The 21,420-nt window shown below is 49.5% G+C and overlaps 3 protein-coding genes across 10 annotated transcripts; 2 read left to right on the forward strand and 1 right to left on the reverse strand.

The window, feature by feature from the left end:
• The first annotated feature begins 2,983 nt into the window (after positions 1-2,983).
• Positions 2,984-4,867, forward strand: KLHDC9 (kelch domain containing 9). The gene is made up of 4 exons (XM_054507895.2): positions 2,984-3,534; positions 3,815-3,974; positions 4,066-4,264; positions 4,531-4,867. The coding sequence occupies exons 1-4, from the start codon at positions 3,017-3,019 to the stop codon at positions 4,695-4,697; spliced, it is 1,044 nt and encodes a 347-aa protein (XP_054363870.1). The 5' UTR covers positions 2,984-3,016; the 3' UTR covers positions 4,698-4,867.
• A 142-nt stretch (positions 4,868-5,009) lies between these two features.
• On the reverse strand, positions 5,010-17,529 carry PFDN2 (prefoldin subunit 2). Its single transcript, XM_064593804.1, has 4 exons — positions 17,402-17,529; positions 6,224-6,312; positions 5,987-6,110; positions 5,010-5,311 (listed from the first exon to the last, which is right to left on the reverse strand). The coding sequence occupies exons 1-4, from the start codon at positions 17,474-17,476 to the stop codon at positions 5,135-5,137; spliced, it is 465 nt and encodes a 154-aa protein (XP_064449874.1). The 5' UTR covers positions 17,477-17,529; the 3' UTR covers positions 5,010-5,134.
• Positions 17,471-20,744, forward strand: NIT1 (nitrilase 1). Of its 8 annotated transcripts, none has more exons than XM_064593798.1 (7): positions 17,471-17,597; positions 18,300-18,334; positions 18,581-18,835; positions 18,965-19,068; positions 19,285-19,418; positions 19,581-19,706; positions 20,198-20,744. In XM_064593798.1, exons 3-7 carry the CDS (start codon positions 18,591-18,593, stop codon positions 20,462-20,464), a joined length of 876 nt encoding a protein of 291 aa, XP_064449868.1. In that variant the 5' UTR covers positions 17,471-17,597; positions 18,300-18,334; positions 18,581-18,590; the 3' UTR covers positions 20,465-20,744. The 8 variants fall into 8 exon arrangements, with proteins under 8 accessions (XP_064449868.1, XP_045727360.1, XP_045727366.1 ...); XM_045871404.3 differs by having other exon boundaries at positions 17,534-17,634; positions 18,236-18,334; XM_045871410.3 differs by having other exon boundaries at positions 17,545-17,634.
• Positions 20,745-21,420: the final 676 nt, after the last annotated feature.

A 21,420-nucleotide genomic window follows, 5' to 3' on the forward strand; every position in this document is an offset into this window, starting at 1 on the left:
GGGCCAGGAAGGCATGGGGCCAGGCAGTCAACTGGCCAGAAGGAGCTGGGGAAAAACATAGAAGGTCAGAGGACAACAGAGGAGCCAGAGAGGGTGGGACAGCCCGGGGGACACAGGCAGAAGGAATGGAGGAAGTCTGGAGAACGTCTCCAGCTGTTGTGCCCTGAACAGAGCTGAGAACCAGGGGTGGCTCCGGGGTCAGAGTGAAGTTAAGGGAAGGAGAAAACAGAGTAAGAGTTCTGTGAAGGATTGAGACGAGCAGATAGCCGTCTGGGGCTGGGACAGACATCTGAGACTGGGAAGCTGGGCTCTAGGCACCCTTGCTCACCAGAAATGGCCACCAGAGGGCCCTGTCAGGACTGGGAGACTTTCAGGATGATCTGGCCCCCAGCCCCCCTCCTGCACAGAGGTTGTCCCTGGATATTATTGGCAGGTGAAAGCAGGGCCAGAAAAGGAGGAGCCCTTCTGGCTACTCTTCTCCTATTCTCACACAGTCCCCTTTCAGGGCTACCCTTCACTCTATCTTAATGCCCCTTAGTTTCTGGAACACTGACAGGGCCATCACAAACCACTTTAGATGCTGCTCTGGGGTATAAAGTATATGTCATACAAAGGCAGACTGGCTTTTCTTTCCTTTTTTGTCTTGTTCTCCCCCCCGCCCCCCACCTTCCTCTCTCCCCTGGATTCTTTTCTGCCTTTTCCAAGATTCGGGCTTGATTCCGACTAACCAGAGGAGGTAGGAGTCCTGAGCAGCTCCTCCCCTGGGTCTATGTAATGGAAACACCTCCAGCTACTAAATGGGACTGGAGGGGGGATGGCCAAGGAGTATGTGAGGTTCAGGTTCTACATCCAAGTGAAATGCAAACCAGCGAGGACGCAGAGTCAGAGTGGAAGCTGAGAGAAGGAATACTGAGCTGTGAGAGAAAAGCTGGAAAGGCCCCTGGGGTGGGGAGTTCCCTGTTCTACCCAGAAGAGGCAGAAAATGAGTCTACCCCAGGGCACCTGGCTGGCTCAGTCAGCAGAACATGTGACTCTTGATCTTGGGGTTGTGGGTTTGAGCCCCACGTTGGGTGTAGAGGTTACTTTAAAAAAATAAAAGCTCTGGGGGAAAAAAAAGAAAGAAAATGAGTCTGGCAACATGCACATATAGGCCACCAAGGGCCACCCCCCAAGACAACTCCTTGCCTAAATCCTGGGAGTATGATAGATCTTGAGTCCAGCTGTTAGGAGCCTGGCCAGTCAGAGAAGTCTTGGGGAGAAGGCTGGCTTTTGGATTTCAGTCAGGGACATTAGAAGTTGGTGATATGGGGAGCACCTGGGTGGCTCAGTTGGTTAAGTGTCTGACTCTTGGCTTGGGCTCAGGTCATGATCAGAAGGTCATGAGATGGAGGCCCGTGTCAGGCTCTGCACTCAGTGAGGAGTCAGCTTCAGATTCTCTCTCTCCCTCCCCCTCTGCCCCTCCTCCCACTCGTGCTCTCTCTGAAATAAATAAATAAATCTTAAAAAAAAAAGTTGGTGATTTTTTAGAGATTTTGTTTCCATGATCTGGGAAAACTGAGGATCCTCTCTGTTAGACCTCGTAGACCCTGGGAAATCTGGAAATGAGTGGGCAGAGACTTTCAAAGCTCTTACTGGATCTCGGCTTCAGGAACAAGTGGGAAACAGGTCTTGTGACCCTCTGGTCTCTCGGTGCCTTCCTGCCCGTACTCTCTCCATGCTGTTTTCTCTGAGGACCAAAAGTTCAGGTCAGGGGGCCTACGCCATCAGACCCCCGTATTACACATCCATCCCCACTGCAGCCCTGGTCATTCTCTATGCCTCCATTCCTGGGGCATGATGGGGAATGAGCTGATGGGTAGAAACCAAAGGCAAAAGTAGCAGCCATCACTCCCATTTGCAGCCTGGCACTGGGGACACACAGCCTTTTTCTGTCCCACACTCTGTTTCTGCAAAGTAGAAATCTGTCTGCATTTCCTCCTGTAGCCAAAATTAGTCAGCTTGGATCTGGGCCTCTTCATTCTTCACTGGGTCCTGGAGGGACAGAGTTGGGAAGAGGCTCGGGGACTTGGCTTGAATAAAAGGGAGATACCAGGGAGGGGCGGGAGTCTGTTTTTCTCCCTCCTCCCCCACTACACCCCCATCCAGCTTCTAAGGCTGGGCAGCTTCTGCCCTGGATCTTATCAGGAGAAACTCCCTGCCCTTCATCTCCAGTTCCAGATGCCACCGTCCCTCAGTTTCCTTGCGTTGTATCAGCCTAAGAGGCAAGCTGAAATAAGGAATTATCTTTCCCAGGACTCAGTGAAAAGTTCTCCAAGGCTTAAGCATTTTTCCCTCGCCTCCCCCCAACCCAACTGCGCGCGCGCGCACACACACTCTCTCTCTCTCTCTCTCTCTCTCTCTCTCTCCCCCCCTTCCCCTCTCTCTGACGACGTGCCCTGAGAGGCAGGCTCTAACACCCTCTAGTGGCCAGAGCAGAAAGGACGCTCCCAGCCGATCCACCAGGACCTTCAAGGCTCTAGCAGGGAACGTCTTCTGAAAGACACAGCACAGTTTATAAATGAGAAAGCTGAGGAGGCCTACAGAGACTCACCCTGAGAGTCAGGGGCACGGCTGGGACCAGAACCCAGGTCTCCTGACTCCCAGGCCCCGTTCCCGGCCTCCCCCTCTGACTCATCCCTGGGGAGGGCAGGTGGATTTGGAAACGGGTGTCCCCCCTGCCCCTGCAGAGCCACGCCTGTACCTCAAACCAGCTCGCAGCTTTGATAACAGGGGTCCTTCCGGGGCCCTGGCTGCCCCCCGGCTTCCAGGATTGTTCTGGACCCCGCCCAGCTGCCGTCGCCACGGTGACAGCACCATCCGTTCCGCAGCTACGCAGGTCTCCTGTCTCCACGGTAACTGGTGCTTTGCGACCTTCACTTTGCAGCGGTCGCGCTTCCGGTGCAGCGGCGGTTGCTGGGCGACGGCAGCGGGAGGCAGGGACCCGGGTGGCTCCCGGGGTAGGGGGGTGGGGGGTGCCATGGCGCTGGCGGGGCCCCCGGGGGGCGCGGGCTGGACCTGGCGGCCGGTGGCTCGGGACGCGCTCCTGGCGCGGGCCTTCCACTCCTGCACTGAGCTGCGGGGCCGCTTCTACCTGGTGGGGGGCCTCCCGGCCGGAGGGGCGACAGAGCCGAGCGGCGACACCGTGGTCTTCGACCCGGCCGCGGGCCGGGCGGTGCAGATGGGCGCTCGGGGCGGCCCGCGGCGCAGCCACCACGACGCGGTGCCCGTGGGCGGACGCTGGCTCTGCGTGGTGGGCGGCTGGGACGGGGCGCGCCGCCTGGCCACGGTGGCCGCGCTGGACACGGAGCGCGGAGTGTGGGAGGCGTGGAGCGCGGCCCCCGGCAGCCGCCCCCCCGCCGGCCTCAGCGGCCACACCTGCACCCGCATCTCCGACCGAGAGCTGCGGGTGGCAGGCCGGGAGGGCGGGACCCGTACTCAGCGTCGCTATGGGAGCATCTACACGCTGAGGCTGGACCCCGGCGCCCGCACCTACTGGTATGGCACCCCCTGCCCCAAACGTCTCACCCTCCCTTCATCCGTGCTCTAGAAGAGCGACGGCTCGGCAGAACCGCGGGCACCCTGTCCACATCCTGACCCCCTTCCCCTGCATCCACCCTGACGACAGAGCGGAGCGCGCTCTCTGCCGGTATCACCCTCCTCTCCTCCGCCCACTGCACCGTCCGGCCTCCTTTCTGGGCTTGCCGCGAAAGAAAGGCGCTGGGGCCCAGGCAGTACAGCCCTTCTGTTTTCGGGCCGAACTTCTGCATCCCCACAGCTATAAGGAGGAGGGCTGCCACACAGCCTCCCGCTCGGGTCACTGTGCCGCCCTGCTCCGGACTCCCAGGCCCCACCCAGCTCACCAGCTGCTGCTCTTTGGGGGTTGCAACTCGCCTGAACCAGAAGTAGCTGGGCATTGGAGTCCGGGGAAGATTAAGGTATTATCTACTCACATCTTGCTCAGGGTGGAAGGGAGCTAAAATGGTGAGGCTCAAATCCCCCCAGCCAACCCCTTCTTTCTTCCGGAAGGAGGAACCACCTGCTGCCCCCCATTTGATGGAACAGCTTGCCAGGCTTGTGAGCACTGGGCAGGGGTCCCAGCAGGGGCCTCGGGGACTTCGGCATCACTCATGTTCTGTGGTGGGGCCCTTCGCTGTGCTGTTTGGTGGAGAAACTCTGACCAGAGCCAGAGACACCATCTGCAATGACCTCTACATCTATGATACCCGTGAGGGCTGGCTTGGTTGAGGAGGGGAGAAGGTGGGGAGAAGGTGGGGACACGGAAGAACCTGCAGGCGCAGAGAGAGGACGGAGTGATGGGTAGGGAGGAGCAAAAATTGACAAGTTAAAGGAATACACAGAATATTCAACTGTGAAGAGGGCCACAAATCAAGTGAGGAGAAAAAAGGCGGGCAAACCTTTGGTCTCGTGAGGAGCAGAAGCCCCACGGTGCCCAGATTCTGCTGCCTCACTGAGCACTTTCTGACCCAACAGGCAAGTCCCCTTCCACGTGGTTCCACTTCCCCTGTGCAGACCATGGGCTGAAACGCGTGGGCCATCGGACCTGCCTTTGGAATGATCAGCTCTACCTGGTTGGGGGTTTTGGTGAGGATGGCAGGACACCTAGTCCACAGGTTTGCATCCTGGACCTATTTATCTAGAGTAGTGCCAGGACACGGCCTCTGGTTTGTCGCAAACTCATAAACCATTACCACCAGAGCTATCTGCCTCATTTCAAACGCTTATTAAATTTCGATCTGAGAGTCAACTTTGTCTGTGAATCTTTTCGGGGGGAGGGTAGTCAACAAGTAGCCACATCTTTATTTGCAAGGGAAAGGATAAAATATGGGACCTCCTCTGATATCGTGAGCCATTAGCCTGCTGGAACCAAACCCCACAAGTCATAGGCTTTCCATGCCTCATGCAGATCCCACCCCTAATACTGGGAGAAAGCTTCAGGCTAGAGCTAAGCATTCTGACCAAAACATTTAATTAACAAAAAAATATTACAATAGCAGAGAAAATAATAATAATAACAATAAAGAGAAATTAGAAGAAGTGGGAGTCAGGGTAGAAAAAAATGCAAAGGCCTTGGTCCCTAGGAGACCAACACTCCGGCTGAGCTGGACTTGGCCCCAGCCCCTTCTGAGTTCTCCTTGGCTGCTGGTTTCTCATCTTCCCCCATGAGACGAATGTTGTGCTTTTCCCGGAATTCATTTAATTCTCTTCCCTTTGCCTGAAGCTGCTGTGTGAGTGTCTCAATGATCTTCTGTATCTAGAGGGCAAGTGACAGGGATTACATGAGGCTTTCAGGACTCCCTTCCCCTGCCTGGTGCGGACTATGGCTCGGGATGTGATGGAGGGATGATACCTCTAGCCTCACCAAGTATTGACAGGAGAGCCCAGCCACTAAAAGTATGCCTTTCTCAAACACAATGATTTATAAACTTTAATGTACGTAAGAACCACTTGGGCTGTTTGTTTTTGACATGCTACTCCACGGGGCGCCTGGCTGGCTCAGTCGGTAGAGCATGCAACTCTTAATCTCAGGGTTGTGGGTTCAAGCCCCACGCCGGATGCCGAGATTACTTAAAAAAAAAAAAAGCCACTTCACAGGCCCCACCTCCAACTGTTCTGAATCAATGGGTCCGGGAAGCGGCATTTTAAGTCAGTCCTCCAGGTGACCTGGATGCAGGTATCCATGGACTACACTGTGAGAAACACGGCTCTCCCTACCCTCTCTCCCCCAGATCGGCCAGGTCACAGAGCGCAGGGAAAAAGGCTGGCAGCCCACAACTACTCCTGTCTGAGTCTAGACTTAACAGCATAAAAAGCATAGCCTAACAGGCTTTTTATGCTGTCTTCAACATGGGTTCCTACCCACCGGCCTACACCCTGGCCCCCCTCCCACGCCTCAGCTGCCCAGAGCTTCTCGGGGATCCCTGCTCACCTGCTCCTTGTTGTTCTCCAGGGCAGGCAGCACCTCTTTGACCGTCCGCTCCACCAGCACACCTCCAACCATGCGGTAGCACTTGCGGGCCTCATCCACCTCCTTCAGCGTGTCAATCACGAGGCTGCGGCAGGAGGACAAGGCGCAGCTGAGAGTTCGGCCCCACCGACTGCACCCGGCCCTCCCAAAATGGCCCGGCCAACTCCCCTTCCGTTTGCTGCTCCCCAACCTCCTCACCTGTGCTCGTTCAGCTCCATTTCCAGCTCAGCTGCTTTGGACGCCAGACCCCGCTGTTCCTGCCGAAGGCGGTTGAAGCCAGCAATCACCTTAGAAGACGAGAAAGACTTAAGTGAGAGAGGAGACAGTGGACATGGCAGAGGCTCCAGAAACAACACAGGAGGGCAAGCTCTGGACACCTACCTTGGAAAAGGAGCGGAACCCAAGTTTGTGATTTCTACCTTTAGTCTGTCAGGACTTCCACTCGCGCAACACTTACGGAGAGCCTACGGCGTGTGAGAACTGTGCCCGGCCCTCTTGCGGCTTCCGCGTGGGGAGGGACAGGCACGTGTACTATGCGGGGGGGGGGGGGGGGGGGAGCGATGCTCAGACTTGCAGGGAGAGAGCTGTCCGCAAAGGCTTTGTAGTGGGTAACTCTCGTTTGGGTCTGCCCAGCATTCCTCCCACAGGGAAACTGCCCTTCCTGAGCTCAGTAGGCTGCTTGTGGGGCTACTATTCACAGGACCCATGCTCCCTGACCACGGGGGCAGCGACCTGTTCTATACCAGAGTCTCTGTACAGGAACTGATTTGGGGGGAAAGACAAAGAGGTCCAGAAGACAGTGGGAGCCAAGACAACTAGCTGTCCTGCACAGATGATCCTCGGTCCCTCTTCCTGAAATCCCCAAAGCTGCCCTAGTTTTTGAACTTGGTGTGACCCAGTTCTTGAATCTTTCTTTTCATTGTGTTCAATTCTCTGAACGACCCACTCTCCTTCCAAAACACTACTTAAAAAGAAACAAAAAAAAAGTTGGCCAGAGTCTGTTTCTGTAGCCTAGAAACCCTAACATAGGCTTGCGGAGACACACTGCCTTCGCTGAAGCCTGAAGGATGAGAAACTGGGGGAGGGTGGGGTGCAAGAGATGCGTAAGAAGTAACATATGTAAAGGCCCAGAGGAATGATTACTACCAGCTCCTTGTTCCCCAGAAACGGAGCAGGGAGTTAAAACTTCGTGAAAACCAGACTGGGTACTACTGTCACCAGCCCCGTGACTTGCAGTACAGGGCTGAGGACTGTGTGTGGAGAGAAACATCAGATGAAAGGTAGAAAAGGTAATGAGGACAGAAAATTGTGGGGGTGGGTGGGGTAGGAGAAAAAAAAAAAAAAAAAGGAAAACCTGGGGCCCGGGGACAAAAGACCGGGTTTTCAGGTTTTGTCTCCGCCACATACTGGCTCTATGGCCTCGGACATTTAACCTTATGGTTCTCAACCCTAGCTGCACATCAGAATCCCCAGGGTAGCATGAACAGTGGCATCTCAGAACAATTACACAATCACTGGGTGAGGCCCAGGCAGCAGTATTTCTTTCTTTCTTTTTGTTTATTTTTAGAGAGAGAGAGAGAGAGAGAACGTGCATGCACGTGGGGGAGAAGCAGAGGGAGAGAGAGAATCCCAAGCAGACTCGCACTGAGCCCAGAGCCTGGGGCTCGATCTCATGACCCTGAGATCATGACCTGAGCCGGAATCAAGAGTGAGACAAGTGGGACACTTAACCCTGAGCCACCCAGATGCCCCAGGCCTCAGTATTTTTAAAAGCTCTCCCACATAATTCTATTAGTGCAGCCAGAACTGAGAACCACAGGGTTACTCTCTTTGAGCCTTAGTTCCCTCACGTGTGAAACACACAGGGAACCTACTCTATTGAGCTGTTGTATCCTGTGAACCAGTTAGTATGAAAGGACTCTGTAAGCAGGAGAGTACATTAACTACTACCTTGGCCTTCTCTCCAAACCCACACGGCCTCCCCTCCGGCCCCTCCTGTTCAGCGGAGAGCAGTGAGCCCACCCACTCCAACTACTGCTGAAGCTCTCACTCCCATTCACATAATGTCCAGTCTCACTGCCACTAATGAACAACCACCTCAACCTTACTAGGATCTTTTATCTCTAGCTCTCTCTGCAAGGCTCATCGAAAGCTAGTAAGATCCTTTCTTTTTTTTTTAAGATTTTATTTATTTATTTGACAGAGAGAAAAAGACAGCAAGAGCAGGAACACAAGTAGGGGGAGTGGGAGAGGGAGAAGCAGGCTTCCCGCGGAGCAGGGAGCCTGATACGGGACTCGATCCCAAGACCCTGGGATTATGACCTGAGCCAAAGGCAGACGCATAACGACTGAGCCACCCAGGTGCCCCCAGCGAGTAAGATCCTAACAGCCGACCTGTGCCACCCCTACATCCCTCTACTGCCCAAAAAGCCAAGGAACAGGTCTGGCTAGGACCCTGCCACTTGAGCAGCGTGCTGCCTTCTCCAGGCCCCCACCCATCCATCTCCGTCCACTCCGTCCACTCGTTCCAACAGATGCCTTGAAAATCTAACTCGTCTATAAGCTGTTCTTCCTTCGCCTCCACTACGTATACCAAACTATTCCATTTATAGTTAGCTTTTTCTCCACTGTCAGTGTTACAGATCAAAATAATTTCACCTAAGGGGCGCCTGGGTGGCTCAGTCGTTGGGCGTCTGCCTTCGGCTCAGGTCATGATCCCAGGGTCCTGGGATCGAGCCCCACATCGGGCTCCCTGCTCGGGGGGAAGCCTGCTTCTCCCTCTCCCACTCCCCCTGCTTGTGTTCCCTCTCTCGCTGTGTCTCTGTCAAATAAATAAAAAATCTTTAAAAAAAAAAACAAAAATAATTTCACCTAAGAAAATTCAATAACTAAACCAGATTCTAGATGCTCTCCTAGCACCCAAATGACCCACTCTTCTAGATGTATGTTGTTAAATACACCAATGAAATCAGCTTAAGAGTCTAAAATTTCTGAGGCCTGAACTTATTTTCCTTAGTAATTAGTAAGAATCTACTTTTCAACCACCAATTTAACAGAACTAAAGGCAAAAAAGAGATTTTTTTTTTTTAATTCCAATTTTTCTTCAAACATTCTTGTTAATAAACAACCCCTATTTCTTCCTGGTCCAGTTTATGAACTTGTAATCAAATGTCAAACTAGAATAAATCTATTTAAATGTATGAGTTACCCACAGTTAATTATGGAAAATTTCAGCCACTGGTGTACTTAAAGAAAATTACATCTCTTAGCAGCTAACTGTAACCTAACTGGAAATTAGATGTAAAATAAACTGATATTAACCTGCCATCTCTGGGGTCTGCCACATAATGAAGACAGAAAGGCTGTGATCTATTCCACATTCTTCCTGTTAAAAGACAACTTTTCTAATGGTCTTCTCGCTTATGGCTAGAATTAAATTTCCTTCTCTTTCCCTCGTTCCCTGTTCTCCTAAAATTGTCTGGTATAAGCAAGGACGGCCAGGTCAGTGTTGATTCTCTCAGCCCTACTAAAATCATCATCTTACATGTAAACATCCCTCCTGAAAAAGAGTCCAATTAAATTAAAATACCAGCTGTTTATTCTATTCAAAAGTAACTGCAATCCTGGTAACCATACAGAGCTCTTTACATTCTCATAATTGGCACATACAAACAATTTTACACAGGACATGGTTTTCTTCCCTCCCCCCGCCCCAGCTTTACTGAGATATAATGACATGTGACATTGTGTAAGTTTAAGGTATACAACATTATTACTTGATATATGTACATATTGTGAAATGATTACCAAAATAAAATCAGTTAACACATTCCATATGTTAACCCCTTCTATGTGCTCACATATAAATGTGCATCATGTCTGGGTGATTCAGTCAGTTAAGTGTCTGACTCTTGATTTTGGCTCAGGTCATGATCTCAGGGTCATAAGATGGAGCCCCACGTCAGGCTCTGAGCTGAGTGTGGAACCTGCTTAGGATTCTCTCTCCCTATCCCTCTGCCCCTTCCCCTCACTCAAGTGTATGTGGCACTCTCTCTCTCTCTTTCAAAAAAAAAATAAGATAAAATAAAGCATATCGGGGCACCTGGGGGGCTCAGTCGGTTAAGCGTCTGCCTTCGGCTGAGGTCACGATCCCAGGGGCCTGAGCTCAAGTCCTGCATCGAGCCCTCCATCGGCCTCCCTGCTCTGCAGGGAGCCTGCTTCTCCCTCTAACCCCACTTGTGCCCTCTCACTCTCTCTCTCTGTTAAATAAATAAATAAAATCTTTAAAAAAAATTAAAAATAAAATGAAGCATACCAGTTCCTTAAATTTCTTTTAAAGATTTTATTTATTTGAGAGAGAGCGAGAGACAGCAAAAGTGGAGGGGGGGCGGTAAACGGAGAGAGAGAGAAGCAGACTCCCAGCTGAGCAGGGAGCCTGATGCGGGACTCGATCCCAGGACCCCAGGATCATGACCTGAGCTGAAGGCAGATGCTTAACCAATTGAGCCACCCAGGCACCCTCCTTAAATTTTGATAGAAAATTATTCCAATTTTACTGCATTCCTAATTTTCAACCATGCAGCCTGCCTTCTAATCTTTATTGTTACCTTCTTTGAAATTTTAAATATGCAAATGCAATCTCTTTTTAAATACCTATTTTTTCCACAGTCCTACAGTAAAACACCTTCCTCCCACAGTTTATAAGTAAAAGAACACTACTATATGCCAAGCACTCTGCTACTCTTTATCTCATTTAATTCTAAAATAAAAACACATTTTAAGACATGTACTTCACTTTATAGATCAGTAGAGCAAGGCTGGTGGGTGTGCGTGTGTGTGTGTGAAAATAACACAGTGAACCAGTACTTCTACCCAGGTTTGTTGAACTCTAAGAATCCAGTTTCTACTGATGTATTATTACTGGCTTGTCACGTATCACCTCTCATTAAGGTCAAACTAGGGGGCGGCCCCTGGCTGGCTCAGTCAGAAAAACGTGCAACTCTTGATCTCAGGGTTGTGAGTTCCAGTCCCACGTTGGGTGTAGAGATTATTTAAAAAAGAAAGTCTTAAAAAAAAAAAAAGTCAGGGGCACCCGATGACTCAGTTGGTTAAGTGGCTGACCTCGGCTCAGGTCATGATCCTCAGGACCCATCAGGCTCTGTGCTCAGTGGGGAGTCTGCTTTTCCCTCTCCCTTTGCTGCTCCCCCTGCTCATGCTCTCTCAAATAAATAAATAAAATCTTCAAAAAAAAAAAAGTCAAACTATTTCCGATGATTTATTTTCCCTTTTCCTTCCTTCCTTTTTTTTTGTTGTTGTTGTTGTTTATTTAATCAATACCACATAGTGTTGATAACTTCAGGAAAAATCTATAATCATTACCTTTACCTCTGAAATGCCCTTTGGTCTTCTTACCTACATGATGTTTACTCTTACTGGGTTCAGTGAAAAATAGAACAATAGGTCAAGAATTATGACTAGATGCATCTGGAAAAGCATTTTCTGGGGTGTCACTCACTAAGTATCTTCTTTTCAGTTTAGTGCCCCCTTTCCTGACAAACATACTCAACTATCAAGAAAATGTCATTGACCAGGGGCACCTGAATGGCTCAGTCAGTTAAGAGTCTCCCTTCGGCTCAGGTCATGATCTCGGGATCCTGGGATCAAGCCCCACGTCATCAGGCTCCCTGCTCCCTCTCCCTCTGCCCCTCCTCCCTGCTTGTGTGTGTTAACGCTCTCTCTCTAATAAATAAATAAAATCTTTTTTAAAAAAAGAAAGACAAAAGAAAACGTCATTGACCTTACTACTCCAACAAATAACAGTTCTCAGCCCTTCTCTTCATCTTCTATTTTAGGACTAGTCTGTACTCACTGCTTCTACTTCCCCACCTCCCATTCACTCCCAACCCACTTTAAATTCCCTTCTATCTATACTAGTTATTAAATTATTATTACTTATTAAACTACCCTCTCAAAAATCATGAATGGCCTCCTACCGAATTCAACAATTTTTTCTCAATTTTCACTCTGCTTCTTCAAACTCTCTTCCTTTAAGTAGCAACATGGTAGGGTGGAAAGAGCCCAAACTTCTGAGTCTGACATGGGTTCATGTCCTAGTATTGCTCTTTACTTGCTATAATGACCGAGTTACTTAACTTTTCTCTTGGTCTCCTCATTTATAAAATGGAATTCATATACCATGCGGAAGGGTTTCTAAACATCAGCACTGATATTCTGGGCAGGAAAATACTTTTTTATAGGGGGCTGTCCTGTGCATGGTAGGAGATTTAGCAACCTCTCTGCTTCTACCCACTAAAAGCCAGTAGCAGCTCCTACTTGTGACAACCAAAAATGTCTCCAGGCATTGCCAAATTTCTCCTGGGGTGAAATCACAGCAGGCTGAGTACCACAGCCTCAGGGTAACAATGAGAACTAAACTGAGGGAATACATCCAGTGCCCAATACAAGGAAGGTTCTCTTCTCTCTTTTAGCTTCCAGGACTCTTTGGTTCATTGGTTCTCCTACCTCTCTTAACACTTCTTTCCTCTTCCTGAAGTTCTTCCTCTCACCCCCACAGTGGAGACAGGATCTAAGATTCTTTTCATAGTACTTCTCCCTTTATTACCTAGACTATTTCAATTCGTATCTTAGCTACTTCTATGGCTTCAACAATTGCCTTTATTCTACTGCCTGCAAACCCAGGCCTTCTCAGAAATTCTAGACCCATACTTCCAAGTTAGAGGAAGGAGCTCTGAAGTCGGTCAGAAATGACTCCACAGTCTAACCATGAGCAAGTTATCTCTTTTTTGAACCTTTTCTTCACCAATAACATAAAGATAATAACTGTCTCCTAGGATATTGTGAAGATCAATTAGTTACATCAAGGACTTAGGACAATATCCAGTATATAACAGGTTGTCAATAAAGAGCTATTAGTATAGAACATTTCCACTTAAATGTCCTACGGATACCTTAAATTCAGATCATCTGAAGTGGAATTGATCATCTTTTACCCTGTTTGAAACTGTTCCTTTTCTTGTCTCCATTTCTTTCTTTCTTTCTTTTTTTTTTTGGAAAGATTTTATTTATTCATTTAAGAGAGACAGAGACAGAGAGAGAGCCAGGGCAGAGGGAGAAGCAGGCTCCCTGTGGAGCAGAGAGCCCAATGCGGGACTTGATCCTAGGACCCTGGGGATCACAGCCTGAGCCGAAGGCAGAGGCTTAACCGATTTAGCCACCCAGGCACCCCTGTCTCCCCTATTTCTGCTAATGACACCACTCTAGCCCTCCAGGTAGGAAACCCTGGTTTCATCTTTGAACACACCCTTATCCCAACAACTGCCAAATTTACTGCACCTACTTCAGCAATTTTTCTTAAGCTCTCTGACATCACCCTAGTCCGAGCCTTCATTACCCATGGAGTCCGAACTACTCCTGTAGACTTCTAAATTATCTCCCTATTTTTGGGCTCTCCAAATTCATCCTATACACTGCTGGTAATTTAATTTTCCTAACACTTGGATGACATAGAAAAATGTTCATGATATATTAGACTTAAAACACAGACTACAGGGGCACATGGATGGCTGTCGGTTAACTGTCTGCCCTTGGCTCAGGTCACGATCCCAGGGTCCTGGGATCGAGCCCTGCATTAGGCTCCCTGCTCAGCAAGGAACCTGCTTCTCCCTCTGCCCTTCCCCCCTGCTCACGCTCTCTCACTCTCTCGCTCACCTCTTTCTCCAATAAATAAAACCTTTAAAAAACAAAAGACAGATTACGAAAGTATACATTGTATAATACTAATAAAGTATATAAATACGTAAAGAAGACATGTCCTCCCTTTCCATCTATACAACATACAAAAACATAAAGGAGGGGGAGAAACCTCCTTTGGAGTATTATCAAAGGATATATTCCAAAATGGTAACAGTAGTTATCTTTGGATACTAGGATCATGGGCAATTTATTTTTTATTTTGTACTTTTTCCTGTGTTTTCTACATTTCCACAATGAACATGTCTTGTTTTATGTAAAAGAAAAATAACAACAGCATACCATACATCCTTCTGTGACTCCCTCACTGCTTACATTAAAAAGTTCCAAATTCATAGACATTGGAGAGGGTATGTGCTATGGTGAGCACTGTGAATTGTGTAAGACTGATGAATCACAGACCTGTACCTCTGAAACAAATAATACATTATATGTTAAAAAAAAAGAGATAGTAGGAAGGGAAAAATGAAGGGGGGGGGGAAATCGGAGGGGGAGAAGAACCATGAGAGACTATGGACTCTGAGAAACAAACTGAGGGTTTTAGAGGGGAGGGGGGTGGGCGGATGGGTTAGCCCGGTGATGGGTATTAAAGAGGGCACGTATTGAATGGAGCACTGGGTGCTATATGCAAACAATGAATCATGGAACACTGCATCAAAAACTAATGATGTCATGTATGGTGAGTAACATAATAAAATTAAAAAAAAAAAGTTCCAAATTCTTTGCCATGCAAAGACTCAGCTTGCTTTAAGCACCACATCTTTCTTATACCTCATGATTTAGCTAAACTAACCAGTCACTGCACTTCATGTCAGCCTGTGCTTTCCTAGTCTAGCTCTCCTCTTCTTATCCTATTCCCTATATTCTATTTCCATTACCACTGTTCCAATCTATCCATTCCTTCAGGCTCAGTTCAAATATCTTTTTTTTTTTTAAGATTTTTTATTTATTTATTTGAGAGAAAGAGAATGAGAGAGAGCACATGAGAATGGGGAGGGTCCGAGGGAGAAGCAGACTCCCTGCCAAGCAGGGAGCCCGATGTGGGACTCCATCCCGGGATTCCAGGATCATGACCTAAGCCGAAGGCAGTCGCTTAACCAACTGAGCCACCCAGGCGCCCCTCAGTTCAAATATCTTTAATATGATCATGTATACATGGAAAAATATGTCTGTCTGATTCTCAAATCACCCACTCAATTGAAAGCCCTGCTCTTCCAGTTACTGACTTTGGGTAAGTTAACTAAAGTCTCTGAAACGCAAATATCCTTACCTATAAAGGGAGAACAATATAACCTGCTCCAAATAGCAATAATTAAATAACAGAGGAAAAAACGAGTACCTAGTACAATGTGTTACTTCCTTCCATCTTGTATATAAGGGACATATGTAGCTCACATTTGTAGGAGTGATAAATCATATATATATATTTTTTAATTTTTTAAAGTAATCTCTAGGCCCAACACGGGTCTTGAACTCACCACTCTAAGATCAAGAACCACATGTTCTACCTACTGAGCCAGCCAGGCACCCCAATAAATCTAATATTTTTTACCCAGTGTTCTCTCTGGAACACAAAGGCCACATATTGTTAAGCAAGAACAGCCTCAGAACTCAATTATCACAACTGCTCAGTTTCTTTTGAGGGCTTCTTCTCTTTCTCCATAACCCCTTAGATATTGGTTCCACCCTTGTTCTGCTTCTTTTTTCACTTTCCATACAAACCCTAGATGATTTTGCCCATAACCATGACTTTGTCTACCATCCATAAGCTTATAATTCTCTAATCTGTATCTCTGACTCAGATTTCTGTAACTCAAGATTTATAAGTCAAACCGACTATTAAAAATGTCTCTACCTGAACACCCTACAAGAAACCCAAACTCAAAACCCCCAAATAAACTTATTCCCCAGCTCCCCGCCCCCGACATTTCCTATCTTCCTATATTCCCTATGACACCAGCATCCATCAAAGACAGAAATCTGAGAAACATCCTAGATTCCTATCCCTTTTTCTTCACATTGAAGGCTTGCATTCCATCCCATACTTTAAGTCTACATGCCAGGCAGGTTCATGCCTCAGTGCTTTTAAGCATATGAGTCCCTCTACCTAGGAAATTCTCCATTTCCTTCTTGCTTGACTAATTTCTCTCATCCTTTAGAACTGAATTGAAGGATTATGACTTCGAGAAAAAACAACAAACATACTATATTCCAGTCACTGTGCAAAAACCCTTTGCATGCATTTCTTCTCTAATAATCAAAAGAGTGATGAGGTATGCACCATTATATTTTTACAGGAGGGCAAGGTGAGAGAAGTAACTCACAGGAGGTCATCTACACATAATAAATAGTAGAAACGTGATTCAAGCACAGATCTGCCAAACGCCAGTGCACTTCGTACGCTCTTAGCCACCCCCACTATACCACAGCTCCCCTTTCCCACCCACTCCTCAAATCCCATAACCTCCTGCTTAGTTAGAGGGTCCCTCTTCTAGCTACCATAAAGAGGGGCCTATGTGGAATGTTGTACATCTTTACTGTTTGGTTTGTCTTTTCTCAAAGGAGTCTGTGAGCGATCTTGAAAACAAGGTCATTTCATGTATCCGTTTTCCTGTACCAAGCAGAGGGCCTTAGCACATGGTAGAGCCTCAGAAAATATTAGGTTCCTTCTCCCTTCCCTTCCACCACAACCGCCCCCCGCCCCCACCTGGGGACAGAAAGTACCCTTTCCCCCGCTCCGCAAAATCCCACAGCACTTTATACCTATTAGGGCTCTCATCCTTTGCGTCATGTTAGCATTTTGTAGGTCTTATTTTACTATGAGCTCTTTGAAGAATCTTTATGCAGACACCTTTGCCTGTAGTAACTGTTCAAGAAATAACTGATAAGTGAACCTGCAATTAAAAGAGCTGCTGTTTATGTTTTCCTTTCTATTATGTAGATTTCTTCCCACCTCTATTAAACACTAGCCCCATCATTAGCCAACTATGGCTCCCACGCCACAGAAGGCTTTCCGAGTTATTAATCAAACGTTTCCCGATGCTAGACACTGGGGGAAATGCAAACTCGGGTTAGAAAGGGTTTCTGGCCGCCAAAGAAATCCAATCTAATAGGACTTGCGAGTCGAAATAGTATGGAACACTAGGCTCTTCAAGTATGTGAGTCACGTGGCTCTGCAGAGTGAGGGCGACTGTCAACGTCGTTTCAGGGTCACGTAACAGACCACACAACCAGCCCGTTGACTAATCCCCTGGGATTCGTTGCGAGCTGCCCGGCCCAGCCTATGCTGTTTGAGGGTGCGGAGAAGTGGGGAAAGCGACGACCTATCTCCCCTCACGACCGCGCATCCTCCCACACGCTGCACGTCGGGGCTCTGGCCTCCTGCTGGCTCACCCAACACCCCAAGGGAGGCGTGGCTTTCACCTACCAAGTCTCCGGCTCTCTCCCCCGGGGCTCGGCCAGCTTCTCCAAGGACCCTCCCCTCCCTGGGCGGCCTCGCAAAGGTGAGACCGGAGTGAGGCCTGCACCAGCCACAGGCTCCCCCCTCCGCTCGCATCGATTCTGGCCTCGGCCCCGTTGCCCTCCCCCGGGTTCTCCGCTCCTCACCTGCTCTGCCGACACCGCCCCTTTCCCCGCGCCGCTACCGCTGCTCTTGACGGCACGACCGCTGCTCTCCGCCATCTTCGCCGCCTGCTGGGCTTCCGGCGTGCGCAGCTCCGCCCCGCCGTGCGTCACATCCGGCCTGCGAGTTGCCGCCCTCTCGCTCCGGGGCTTCTGCTTCCAGGCCGTTCTTCTCCCTTCGGTTCGGATCCTGCGGATGGTTTGGGCTGTATCTTCATGTAGGACCTACTACCTCTCCCGCCCGCCGCGGTGAATTCCACCTGCGGTGCTTTAACTTGTGCAACAGAGACACTGTCCCTGGGAGAGGTGGAAAGGACGGGTTAACCGGAGAGGAGGGACGCGGGTTGGGATCTGCGTGGGTGCCAGTGCCCTCTGCCCTCCACGGGGTGGTGGGGAACGAGGGAAGGTGAACTTCCCCTCCGAGATTCTGGGGTAAGGGGGGAAATGTGCTTTGAGCAGTAAAGCTGAGCGGGTGCACAGTCAAGAAGAGAGGCTGGGAAAAAAAAGCAAGGAAGTTTCTTGGAGGTGACTTCTGAACCGCGGATACGTCCCGCTGGGGAAAAGGGCTTCAAGTTTAGTATGCGATCCCTGGAGGTGGAGGTGTTCAGGTGCCGAGCAAAGCCCTTTCCTCCATCTTCCCACTTTATGATCTCTTCCTGTAGCCCATAATTACTTACACTAAAGAGTGTTTTGAAGACTTAGGGTGTTTTACTGGGAGGGCCCTGATTCAGCCAAACAGTATGAAGAGAGAAGTCAGAGAATCCTAGAAATATACTGCTTGAGAGAGCGGTTGGTGTCCTGATTTCTCACCTTCCTCAGGCTGGGCTTCACCGTCAGGCCTCCTCACCAGCTCCTGTCCTTTCTTTTGTGTCCTGGACTCCAGATACCTCGACTCTCAGTACTTTGTGCACAGCCCAGGTAACGTGTTTCGCTCTGACCTCAGTGCCTGGCACTTAATAGATGCTCAAGAAATGTTTGTTAAATGAATAGATGGTGGGAAACACTGGGGTGCCAACCATCCACAGAACATTTCATCAGTGGGTGCCCTCAGGAGGAGAAATCAAAGGGCCATGCAGCCCTCCTGCCTCCCCATTTGAGACCCTTATCATTAAACTTCCATTTCCCCATGCTGGGAAATCTGAGTCCTGCCTGTGCCATCCACAGGCCCAGAGCCATGGCCATCTCTTCTTCTTCCTGGGAACTGCCGCTGGTGGCTGTGTGCCAGGTAACATCAACACCAGACAAGCAGGAGAACTTTAAAACATGCGCCGAGCTTGTTCGAGAGGCTGCCAGACTGGGTGCTTGCCTCGCTTTCCTGCCTGAGGCATTTGACTTCATCGCAAGGGACCCCGCAGAGACACTCCGCCTGTCTGAACCACTGGGTGGGAACCTTTTGGGAGAATATACCCAGCTTGCCAGGTATCGGGGAAAGGGGGAGGGAAAGGTAGTTTCTTTGTTGGGCAGTGTCCCCAAATTGGCAGATAGGAGGGTAGAACGTTGAGAAGAGCTGTCAGTGTTGTCTCCTCCCCTCTGCCTTCCTTCCCCCAGGGAATGTGGACTCTGGCTGTCCTTGGGTGGTTTCCATGAGCGAGGCCAAGACTGGGAGCAGACTCAGAAAATCTACAATTGTCATGTGCTTCTGGACAACAAGGGTGAGACTTCATAACTTTTTAGCCGACTCTTTCCAGGCTCTTCTACCGAAACTAACGTTTTCCAGAATTGGTTTTCAACTCCGTTTCCTTGGTCAGGAGTTTTCGGGGTGTTTGTGCTTCTGATCCTAGCTTATAAGCTAGCTCCCTGGGACCACAGGAACTAAGTTGGGCTTCTAGAGCACCAGCACTGAGTCTTCCTTCTCTCTCTTCCTCCAGGGTCAGTAGTGGCCACTTACAGGAAGACCCATCTGTGTGACGTGGAGATTCCAGGACAGGGGCCTATGTGTGAGAGCAACTCTACCATTCCTGGGCCCAGTCTTGAGTCTCCGGTCAGCACTCCAGTAGGCAAGGTGTGAGTTGTGAAAGGATGAGGTGGGGAAGAGAAACAAGAGGGAGAATAGATATACTCGAAGTAATAGAGGATGGAAAGCCCTAAGGAGTGGAGTAGGTGGTGGGTGTGACTAGATGCTATGACAAACAGGACAGGGGTGTTAGGCTGTTTTTCATTCCAGATTGGTCTAGCTATCTGCTATGATATGCGGTTTCCTGAACTCTCTCTGGCATTGGCTCAGGCTGGAGCAGAAATACTTACCTACCCTTCAGCTTTTGGATCTGTTACAGGCCCAGCCCACTGGGAGGTAAGAGGACCCCTGTTCGAAACATAAAGGCCTTCAGGGTGCCTGGGTGGCTCAGTCGGTTGAACATCCGAGTCTTGGTTTCGGCTCAGGCCATCATCTGGGGGTTGTGGAATCGAGCCCTTCGTTGGGCTCTGTGCTCAGCACGGAGACTGCTTGGGATTCTCTCTCCCTCCGCCCCTCCCACTTGTGCTCTCTCTCTGTCTCAAATAAACCAATCTTTAAAAACACACACACAAACATACAGGCCTTCTTTTAACTTCATTCTCCTCCCTTGGCCCTACTAGCTGAAGGATTTTCTTTCCCTCTCCACCTAGTGGGAAAATTCATTCCCTAGATTGTTGCCTCTCATTATGCTAAAGAATAATTAACATAGTAAATCATCCCCAGGCAATTATCAGAATGGTCACAGTGAGTAGACTGGCCTGTAGCGTTCATCACCTCTCAGCTTCCCACTAGACGCTATAAGCGAGCGCACGTTTCCCCGTCCCCAGGTGTTGCTGCGGGCCCGGGCCATTGAAACCCAGTGCTACGTAGTGGCTGCAGCACAGTGTGGGCGCCACCACGAGAAGAGAGCCAGCTATGGCCACAGCATGGTGGTGGATCCCTGGGGAACCGTGGTGGCCCGCTGTCCTGAAGGCCCAGGCCTCTGCCTCGCCCGAATCGACCTGCGTTACGTGCGGGAGTTGCGCCAGCACCTGCCCGTGTTCGAGCACCGCAGGCCTGACCTCTACGGCAGTCTGGGCCACCCGCGGTCTTAAGACCTTGGCTTCTGGGAGTTGAGACTCGCGCTGTGAGCTGGCGTGGCTGGGGCTTGAAGGCAGGGCCCAGGCGCGGCTCCCCTCACTTGGAGGACCTTGACTTTCTCGATGGAACACAGGCTCGGCTTCTTGGGAAAGAAGAAACTTTCACCTGAGCTCAGATTTCAGCTTCAGAAAGGTGGAATTTTATATAGTCACTGTTTATTTCATGAAAACTGAGGTTATGCTGAGGGCTGAGCAGCACTGGCATTGGAAAAAATATAATCATCATCAAGTCTGTGTCTGGGCATCTCCTTTGGGAGCTGAAAGGGGAGGTGGTGGTGTACCAGCTGGACTAGGCTCCAGCTCTAGGCCTCCTGGATCATTCGACAAGCCTCCCTACCCAAATAAAAGTGCAACACTCAGTGCGTGTCCCAGCCCCGCGCTCCGAAGCTTGGGAGTGGGAGTGGGATAGAGAATGGGGAAGGAGAGAGAAGACAGGAGGTGATACTGAATGACTTCACTTTCACCTGTGATGCCCTTTGCCCAAGCCAGAAGAAAGCCAAGGGGAAAGGGCTGCGGGGTACATGATTTATTTTCACTTGAACATGGAAGGGAAGTCTCACACTCCCCCTTCCCCTCCTCAGGGGGAGTGTATTTTAATCAGCACCCCCTTCTCCGTCCACCCTGTCGGGAGGGGCAACTCGGCTGACCCAGTCCTCCCTTGAAGAGGGTTTGGCAAAGGGGACAAAGGACAGAGCCGCACCAGACAGAGGTCTGAAGCCCTGGAACGGAGGGAACAGGGCAGAGAGGAGCAGCACCAGAGGCCAGGAGAGAGCGGAAAGGGCCACAGCTTCTTTGTTTTTTAAAAATTCTATAATTTGGGAGAGGGTGGTGATTCATTTCCAAAATACACTTCAGAGTCCCACCTTCCACACAGCTCCCTTACTCACAGCCCTTTGGTTTTTCAGACAAAA

Source organism: Mirounga angustirostris, unplaced genomic scaffold (genome assembly GCF_029215605.1).
Source record: "Mirounga angustirostris isolate CCGP_5_RB_7025 unplaced genomic scaffold, mMirAng1.0.hap1 SCAF_6, whole genome shotgun sequence".
Classification (NCBI taxonomy): domain Eukaryota; kingdom Metazoa; phylum Chordata; class Mammalia; order Carnivora; family Phocidae; genus Mirounga; species Mirounga angustirostris.